The sequence below is a fragment of the Haematobia irritans genome, chromosome 5, assembly GCF_050003625.1.
Source record: "Haematobia irritans isolate KBUSLIRL chromosome 5, ASM5000362v1, whole genome shotgun sequence".
In the NCBI taxonomy this organism is placed as follows: domain Eukaryota; kingdom Metazoa; phylum Arthropoda; class Insecta; order Diptera; family Muscidae; genus Haematobia; species Haematobia irritans.
The window spans coordinates 16491588-16502277 of record NC_134401.1 but is presented as its reverse complement, the minus strand read 5'-3'; the positions used below and the strand labels follow the sequence as shown (position 1 = coordinate 16502277).

Genomic DNA, 10690 nt, shown 5'->3' with positions numbered 1-10690 from the left:
ATCCGGAAGAGGCGCAAAATTGACGCAGAAGCGATGAATTTAACATGGGCTTGTCATAGGACGGATGTGCACCATTTCAACAGCCATTGCACTGAATTTGCATCACTTCTTAAGGTGTGATGCCAATCCAGTGTTTTGGATGTGATTTAAGAAATTTTGTGATATTTTGACAAATAAATAATTTTTAAATTTTTTTATGATTTTTACTATATTAAAAAGCTTGTCTGGAACTTTTGACATGAAATAAAGGGTGGTTAAATTGTAAGGGCCGATGTTGAATGTGAACCACACCTAAACGCCAAGTTTTTTTTCCGAATTTTATTTGACATTTATCTATTTTAGACTTACTCAATTTGAGCCATGGCAACAGTGGATGATCAATTTTCGAAGAAAATCATCTTCAGTGATGAGGCACATTTTTACCTCAGTGGATTCGTCAATAAACAGAATTGCCGCATTTGGGCGATTGTCAAAAAACCAATGCACCCACAAAGAGTGACTGTTTGGTGCGGTTTATGGGCTGGCGGCATCATCGGGCCTTATTTTTTCCAAAATGAGGCCGGTCAGCTAGTTACTGTGAATGATGTACGCTGTCGTGAGATGATAACGAACTTTTTATGGCCCGAATTGGAAGATATGGATGTGGACGATATGTGGTTTCAGCAGGATGGTGCCACTTGCCAACGAAACAATGGCTCTTTTGCGCAACAAATTCAATGGCCGTGTTATCTCACGTAATGGCGATGTCAATTGGCCGCCAAGATCATGTGATTCGACACCGTTGGACTTTTTTCTTTGGAATTATTTGAATGAAAAGGTGTACGTCGATAAGCCAGCAACAATTCAAGAGCTAAAGGATGAGATAATTCGGCCCATTAACGGCATAGAACCTCCATTATGCCTCAGCGTCATCGAAAATTTGGACCATCGGATGAAGGTGTGCCACCGAGGTCGCGGCGCCTATTTGACCAATATATCATAATAAAATAATATTACAATAATTTCCTAAATAGTTTGTGTTTTATTCAAAATCAACATCGGCCTTTGAAAATTTAACCACCCTTTATATTCAAAAATTCGCAATTTTTCTAGAAAGGATTTACCATTTTTTTCTGTAAAATCTAAATAATTTGCACTATTTTATTACTTTTTAAACTGTTTTTAACCTATTTCAAACAAAAAATTTTAAATTTCCTATTTAAAATATTTAAAGAAAAAAAACGAGTTATACAAAAATTGAATTTCCTGTGCAGTTAAAATAAAGAACATCTTTGGGAGGATATTTTTTGAAGTGCTTTTAATTTTTTTTGCTGGAATGTCATATAAACAAAATCGCTTATGTTTTTGAAATATAAAACATTATTTTATATTATTTTTCAAGATTTAAATTTACACAAATAGAAAAATATTTTTTTCACCCTATAAATCGATTCTTTTTTGCAAATACAATGTTTTTTAAATGAAAATAAAAATACAATAAAATGAAAAGAAAATAAATATATTTTTTCTCAGTATAAATCAATAGTCTTTTTCCCAAAAAAAAAAAATTCTATATATGCATATGCCATATAAAAACCCGATTATCTTCTTGTAATATAAAATATTATTTAATATTATTTTCCCAAATTTAATTTTTGTTAAAAATTTTTTCTCCCTCGAAATTAATATTTTTTCCAAAAAACAAGTTTATAATTATTAATTATTATTTTTAATTATTATTATTTTTCTCAAAATTTAAATTTTGTTTTTGAAATAAATATAAATTTTTTCTCAGTATAAATCAATACTACCTTTCAGATGCAGATTTTTTTTTTATAAATATGCATATATCATATATGCAAAAAAAATTGATTATCTTCCTGAAATATAATTTTTTTTTAATAAATGTTATTTTTCCAATATTAATTATTATTGATGCTATGGCATTTAATTTTGCATTTTTCATTTGGGAAAATAATAATTTCAGTTTTTTATCTTATTTATCATTGATTTTTATTTTCGATATTACCATTCGCCAAAGCTATGTAAACAAGCTTCCACAATTGCTGCTAGTTGATGCTGATGATGTTATTACTGTTGGTGTTGGTGTTGTTGCTGTTGTTGTTGTTTTACCCCCTCGCCCGCCCCAAAAAAAATTATGCTATATGATTGTAGTTGGTAATGCTGATTCTCTTTCGCTTTTTATATCTGGCTCTGGTGTTGAGAGGCCTCCAACATTGGCCAAGGTTTTACCAATACCATTTGACCATCCAATTAGACGGCCGGTCTTTCGGTTCCTTCGAAACTAACATCCGCATGGAATCCTGTATCATCGGCATGATAAACGACATTCTGAATGCGACCATCCGGCAATAAAATGTGATATGAACCCCGTGTCACACCATTTGCATCACGATTCTGTTTGTGGCCGAAATCATTGCCGGTTCCGAAATCACGTATGCGATAACCAAATGCATACTTTGAGGCGTATGATTGCAGCTATATATGGCAACACATACACACACACATGTTGAGGAGTGTGATAGCGAAGATATGAATATGCGGTAGTCACATTGCAATTTTTGTTTTTGGATGGACAATATCAGCATTGTGTCCGCAGCAATATGAAAAGAAGAGAAAAAGAAAACAAAAAATTTGAAAGAAAAATAAGTCATCAGAAAATGTAATCACAGTATAGGGAATCAAGAAATCCTATATGTAAATTAACGAAGCAAGTGACAAGAGGGAAAAAAGGAAATAAAAAACATTTCTGTAAGATAAGACAGCATAAGGAAAAGAACAATGAAGAATAAATACAGTTCAGACATTGATACATCCAAGTTAGAAAAGACTAAGTCAAAAAAATTATATAAAAAATAGAAACTACAAGTTGCTCCAAGCGGAGCCTATAGCTCTGGTGCTAAAAATCCTTAATAAATTAAGGCAACTAAAATGAAATTAAATCTATGACATAATGGTACCCTAAGGAAAAAGTGTTCTTCGTTTTAATGAATTCTGACTATAATATTAAAACAAGTATATACGGCCGTAAGTTCGGCCAGGCCGAAGCTTATGTACCCTCCATCATGGATTGAAACTTCATCTAAACACTGCCATCCACAATCGAATTACTTAAGTTGCGGTAACGCTTGCCGATGGCAAGGTATCTTAAAACCTCCTAACACCATCTTCTAAATTGTATGTAAGTCCATACGTAGTATATATTAAATCAAAAAAGATCGATCCAATACGTATATAATTCAGTTTGACAAAGTAGAAATAAAATTTTGACAAAATTTTCTACAGAAATAAAATTTTAACAAAATTTTCTATAGAAATAAAATTTTCACACAATTTTCTGTAGAAATAAAAATTTTGACAAAATTTTCTATAGAAAGAAAATTTTGACAAAAATTTCTACAGAAATAAAATCTTGGTAGATTATTTTTGGCTCGAGTGGCAACCATGATTATGAACCGAATAAAATTTGAACAAAATGTTCTATAGAAATAAAATTTTGACAATGATGAAAATTTTATTATGAACCGAATAAAATGTTAACAAAATTTTCTCTAGAAATAAAATTTCTATAGAAATAAAATGTTGGTAGATTATTTTTGGCTCTAGTGGCAACCATGATTATGAACCGATATGGACCAATTTTTGTGTGATTGGACCAATTTTGGTATGGTTGTTAGCGACCATATACTAACACTACGTTCCTAATTTGAACCGGATCGGATGAATTTTGCTCCTCCAAGAGGCTCCGGAGGTCAAATCTGGAGAATGTTTTATATGGGGGTATATATAATTATGGACCGATATGGACCAATTCTGGCACGGTTGTTAAAGATCATATACTAACACCATGTTCCAAATTACAACCGGATTGGATGAAATTTGCTTCTCTTGGAGACTTCGCAAGCCAAATTTGGGGATCGGTTTATATGGGCGCTATATATAATTATGGACCGATGTGGATCAATTTTTGCACGGTTGTTAGAGACCATATACCAATATCATGTACCAAATTTCAGGCGGATCGGATGAAATTTGCTTCTCTTTGAGGCTCCGCAACCAAAATCTGGGGATCGGTTTATATGGGCGCTATATATAATTAAGGACCGATGTGGATCAATTTTTGCACGGTTGTTAGAGACCATATACCAATACCATGTACCAAATTTCAGCCGGATCGGATGCAATTTGCTCCTCTTTGAGGCTTCGCAAGCCAAATCTGGAGATCGGTTTATATGGGGGTATATATATAATTATGGACCGATGTGGATCAATTTTTGCATGGTTGTTAGAGACCATATACCAACACCATGTTCCAAATTTCAGCCGGATCGAATGAAATTTGCTTCTCTTTTAAGCTCCGCAAGCCAAATCTGGGGATCGGTTTATATGGGGGCTATATATAATTATGGACCGATGTGGACCATTTTTTGCATGGTTGTTAGAGACCATATACCAACACCATGTTCCAAATTTCAGCCGGATCGAATGAAATTTGCTTCTCTTTTAAGCTCCGCAAGCCAAATCTGGGGATCGGTTTATATGGGGGCTATATATAATTATGGACCGATGTGGACCATTTTTTGCATGGTTGTTAGAGACCATATACTAACACCATGTACCAAATTTCAGCCGGATCGGATGAAATTTGCTTCTCTTAGAGAAATCGCAAACCAAATTTGGGGGTCCGTTTATATGGGGGCTATACGTAAAAGTGGACCGATATGGCCAATTTGCAATACCGTCCGACCTACATCAATAGCAACTACTTGTGCCAAGTTTCAAGTTGATAGCTTGTTTCGTTCGGAAGTTAGCGTGATTTCAACAGACGGACGGACGGACATGCTCAGATCGACTCAGAATTTCACCACGACCCAGAATATATATACTTTATGGGGTCTTAGAGCAATATTTCGATGTGTTACAAACGGAATGACAAAGTTAATATACCCCCATCCTATGGTGGAGGGTATAAAAATACAAAAAATAGAAACTACAAGTTGCTCCAAGCGGAGAATTATATACCACAGCCTATAGCTCTGGTGCTAAAAATCCTTAATAAATTAAGACAACTAAAATGAAATTAAATCTATGACATAATGGTACCCTAAGGAAAAAGTGTTCTTCGTTTTAATGAATTCTGACTATAATATTAAAACAAAGTCCAAATTTGTTAATACAACGAATGATTTCGTAGTATTTAGGTAAATATGCGTTGTATTAACGAATAATATTTGTTTGTTTATTTTATAATCGGGTTGTTGTTTTTTAGTATAGTGTTGTTTTTTAGTATATTTTGTCTGCAATAAGAACCCCAGTTTAACAGTTTTATAGTTAATATTTTTTCTTATTATTTTCCCCCCATTTGTCACTTAGCCTATTTGGTCATTACGTTAGCGATGTGTAAACAATCTCAACGATTGAAATGCATGTACGGTAATCAGAAACTTTTCGCTTGTCAATATGAGGGTATTACTTCGATTGTAACGAAGTATGAAAAACATGCATACTGTATGAGTTTTTCCATGAGATGAAAATGTAAATGACAATGACAAAGAAGGACGTGACTTTCTTTATTGTCTCCTTGACTAAAATTAAGATGAAAATATTTTTTAGTTGTCTTTTTAGCACAATTTCTTATAGGATATTGTATGGGGGACCACTAAGGATGGCTTAAAGTTGATCATTGAGTAAGAATAGTTTTTAGATTTGTGTGTATACTCTACTAAGATTGATGCGAAAACGATAGTTTATTCAAACTAAGTGTAAAACGTCTAAGAGAAGCTTTTGTAATACACATAAATTTGACCAGATATATATATATATATAAGACCACCACTGTGGTATTACAATGGACTAAATAGTCCAAGTAAACCTGCCACTGTACCTAACCTAACCAAATATGAGTCAACAAACTCTGAAAACCGGACACCTCCCAAATATGGACAGTTGTCTGGGGACGGTTGCTATATAAACACTCATAACTGGACACCTCGCAAATGTGGACAAAATTTAGGCGACCGTGGGTGTCCACCTCTCAGAGGTTTCACTGTACAAGGAAACAATGGATATCATCCATTGTTTCACTGAGGCTTCACGTGAAACAATATGACACATTTAGCGCCTAAAAATCTTGTACTGCGAATAAAATAATTACATAATTAATTATATAATAATTTAAAATAAACCATATTTTTATCCTCATTCATCGAATCATCATCCACAATTTGCCGATAACTAAATTACCCAGGAGTTTTACCATAGGATCACTTTTGTCTTTGGGCAAAAAACTGATGCAATTGCATTTAATTTGTATTTGGCTTTATGAAAAAGTGTGCTACCTTTCAAAAATGATTGAGCCATTTTCTATTGCTAGTGAAACGTTTGGTGCCACTTTTTTGAAAGTTTCAATATCTGCAACTCAAGTTTCATGTTATAGAAAATTTGTATAAAAATAGTTGCATATTTTTACCACAGTGCCACTTTTTTCTTTGGAAAAAAAACTGATACAGTTGCATTTAATTTGTATTTTGGCTTTATGAAAAAGTGTGCTACCTTTCAAAAATGATTGAGCCATCTTCTATTGATAGTGACACGTTTGGTGCCACTTTTTTTGAAAGTTTCAATATCTGCAACCCAAGTTTCATTTTATAGAAAATTTGTATAAAAATAGTTGCATATTTTTAGGCTTCCCCTGTACATTTGCAAATACCCTGAGAAGGGAAAAGTGTTCATATAAACAACGGAATTACACAAAAAGTAGCACAAACAAGTGTATACCGCCGTAAGTTCGGCCAGGCCAAATCTTATGTACCCTCCACCATGGATTGCGTAGAAACATCTACTAAAGACTGTCATCCACAATCGAATTACTTGGGTTGCGGTAACACTTGCCGATGGCAAGGTATCTTAAATCTTCTTAACGCCGTCTTCTAAATTGTAACTTAGTCCATACAGGATATATATTAAACAAAAACAAGGCCGATTAAATACGTATATAATTCAGTTTGACAAAATTTTCTATAGAAATACAATTTTTACAAAATTTTCTAAATATAGAAATAAAATTTTGACAAAATTATCTATAGAAATAAAATTTTGACAAAATTATCTATAGAAATAAAATTTTGAAAAAATTTTCTATACAAATAAAATTTTGACAGAATTTTCTATAGAAATAAAATTTTCTATAGGAATAAAATTTTCTATAAGAATAAAATTTTGACAAAATTTTCTATAGAAATAATTTTTTTTCCAATTGATAATTGTTGATAAAAACGAGCTCGAGGTCTGGATGATTAATTTTTATTTATTCAATATTTCGTCTTTTCATTGAAAATAATACACCAACTGTAGAGTAAATAGCTAACGACGGTGTCTGTTGCATTAATGCAGTTGGTGTATTATTTTTGTTCTTTTCAAAAATTTTCCCGATGAAGTCTTTAAATGAAAAGACGACATATTGAATAAATAAAAATTAATCATCCAGACTTCGAGCTCGTTTTTATCAACAATTATCAATTGGAAAATCTATATACAGGTCGAATATAATAAAAACATCCATAATATAAGAAATAAAATTTTAACAAAATTTTCTATAGAAATAAAGTTTTGATAAAATTTTCTATAGGAATAAAATTTTCTATAGAAATAAAATTTGACAAAATTTTCTCAGAAATAAAGTTTTAATAAAATTTTCTATAGAGATAAAATTTTGACAAAATTTTCTGTAAGAATAAAATTTTGGAAAAAATTTTCTATAGAAATAAAATTTTGAAAAAAAATTCTATAGTAATAATATTTTGACAAAATTGTCTAAAGAAATAAACTGTTGGTAGATTATTTTTGGCGATATAGTCCAATTTTTGTGTGAATGGGGAATCGGCTATATATAAGTATAGACCGATATGGACCATTGGCATGGTTAGCGGCGTAATGCACCAAATTTCAACAGAATCGGATGAATTTTGCTCCTCCAAGACGTTGCGGAGGTCAAATTTGGGGATCGGTTTATATGGGGGCTGTATATAATTATGAACCGATATGTGCCAATTTTTGCATGGTTGTTAGATACCATATACTTACAGCTCGTACCAAATATCAACCTGATCGGATGAATTTTGCTTCTCCAAGAGGCTCCGGAGATCAAATCTGGGCATCGGCTTGTATAATTATGGACCGATATGGAACATTTTTTGCATGGTTGTTAGATACCATATACTAATACCACATACCAAATTTTAACCGGATCGTATGAAATTTGCTTCTCTAAGAAGCTCCGCAAGTCAAATCTGGTGGTCGGTTTATATGGGGGCTATATATAATTATGGACCGATATGGGCCAATTTTTGCATGGTTGTTAGAGACCATATACTAACATCACGTACCAAATTTCAACCGGATCTGATGAAATTCTGCGGGTCGGTTTATATGGGGGCTATACGTAAAAGTGGTCCAATATGGCCCATGTGCACTACCACCCGACCTACATCAATAGCAACTACTTATGTCAATTTTCAAGTCGATAGCTTGTTTCGTTCGTAAGTTAGCTTGATTTCAACAGACGGACGGACATGCTTAGATCGACACAGAATTTCACCACGACCCATATACTTTATAGGGTCTTAGAACAATATTTCGATGTGTTACAAATGGAATGACAAAGTTAATATACCACCATCCTAAGGTGGAGGGTATAAAAACAAAATTTTGTATTGTGGCATTATGAAAAAGTGAGCCAATTTTTTGAAATGATTGAGCTACGTTTTACCGTGGGTGATACTTTTTGTGCCACTTCTGTTTTTTTAATTCTTAGCGATACCGCTATAATCCAATTTTCGTACAATAGAAACTTTTGGGCTTCCCCGTGTTCACTTGAAAATACCATGAAATGAAAAGTGCTATATATATAGAATTGGACAAATAAATCGATTATTGAATATATGCCTAATCTAAATTAAAGTCGAGTTCAAAATTTAAAAAATAATCGAGGAATAAGAAAAACAAAAAGTAGCATCAAACACAAAAAAGTGTCACCGATATGTAAACAGTACAAATACATCTAATTTATATTTTGGCTTTTTGGAAAAGTGACACTTTTTCTTGCCACTTTTCCTTCAATTCTCAACGGTATCACTGTAACCCAGTTTTTGTTCTTTAGAAAATTATTATAAAAATATTTGCATACATTTAGGCTTCACCACATCCGCTTAAAAACATTATGAGAGTTCTCATGTATAGACCTGCAATCTTAAGCAAATAACTGCAGTATGAAGGAATTCAATAAAAGGTTGCACAACATACCAAAAAGGTGTCACGAAAATGTAAACAGTACAAATGCATTTAATTTGTAATTTGTCTTTATAAAAAAGTGATCAATTCTTTTGAAATGATTTTTTCACCTTTTACTGCTTGTTACTCTTTTTGTTTAACCTTTTTGAAATTTCAAACAGTACTGCTGTAACCAAAATTTTAGGACAATAACTATTTTATATTAAAATCTTTGCATATTTTTAGGCTTCCGAGCAGGGATCAAAATTTATGAAAATTTAATAAAAAGTAGATGACAGCGCCAAGAGGTGTCACAAACATTTAACAAGAATGGAGATTTGTCGCATTATAAAAAAGTGACATGAAAGCATCATCGCATGAAACGAAATGGTAACGTTGTTCTTAAAGTTTTTCATTTCTGCCCTTATTTGGACTTGAAATGTTCAAGATTTTAGTGGATAGTTTTCCAAAAATCCTACAGAATAGTTAATCCGGTATACCCAAATTTATCTCTGGTTGCGAAGATATTCCACAAATATTTGTGTTTATTTATTTATATTGTTTTATTTTGGCTGAGGCTTGATTTGTACTTTGCGATTTATAGCTCGAGTTTCTTCTATTTCTTCTTCCGAAATTCTCAAAATAACAAAATATTAATTAAATTTTGATTTCTTTGAGCACTATTGACCTGTGTTTGTCTACAATGTAGACCTTAAAGTCTCATGTTTCAGATATATTAATATTAATTCTACTTTAAACTGAAACTGTGATAGATCTGTACACAACAGACCTATGTGTGCAACAGATAACCATTGCAGCACCACGGAAGTCACAGTGATGCAATGGTTAGCATGCCCGTCGTGGGTTCGATTCGTGTTTCGACCGAACACCATAAAGTTTTTCAGCGGTGGATTATCCCACCTCAATAATGCTGGTGACATTTTTGAGTGTTTCAAAGCTTCTCTAAGTGGTTTCACTGCAATGTGGAACGACGTTCGGACTTGGCTATAACAAGTAGGTCCCTTGTCATTGAGCTTAACATGGAATCAGCATGGCAAAACTCAGTGATAGGAGAGAAGTTCACCAATGTGGTATCACAATGGACTGAATATTTAGTCAAAGTGAACCTGATACATCGGGCTGCCACCTAACCTAACCTATCTGTGCAACAGAGACTCTTTTATGACTTTACAAATGTGTTCATATTGCCCTCTGGTAATGATTTAATTTAAAATTAGGCCAAATAATACCATTTTTCGGATACAGAATCCAAAAACCTTTCTATACAAGGCAGTCTTATTAAACTTTGCAAAAGAGACTCGGCTCCAACTTTCATGAACATGGTCATATTGCCCTCATTAATTGCCATATCTAATTCTTGCAATCATTTACTTATGTGGGCTTGGAAATTATGTTTTGGAAG

General features: G+C 32.9%; 1 protein-coding gene across 1 annotated transcript in view; it reads right to left on the bottom strand.

Moving 5' to 3' along the window:
• Positions 1 to 1775: 1775 nt before the first annotated feature.
• Cpr50Ca (Cuticular protein 50Ca) overlaps positions 1776 to 10690 on the bottom strand; it is a 92355-nt gene continuing 83440 nt past the window's right edge. Inside the window, exon 4 of the mRNA XM_075313086.1 lies at positions 1776 to 2478. Within this exon, the coding sequence (XP_075169201.1) occupies positions 2254 to 2478 (225 nt within the window). The 3' untranslated portion in view covers positions 1776 to 2253. The remainder of the gene's footprint in view (positions 2479 to 10690) is intronic.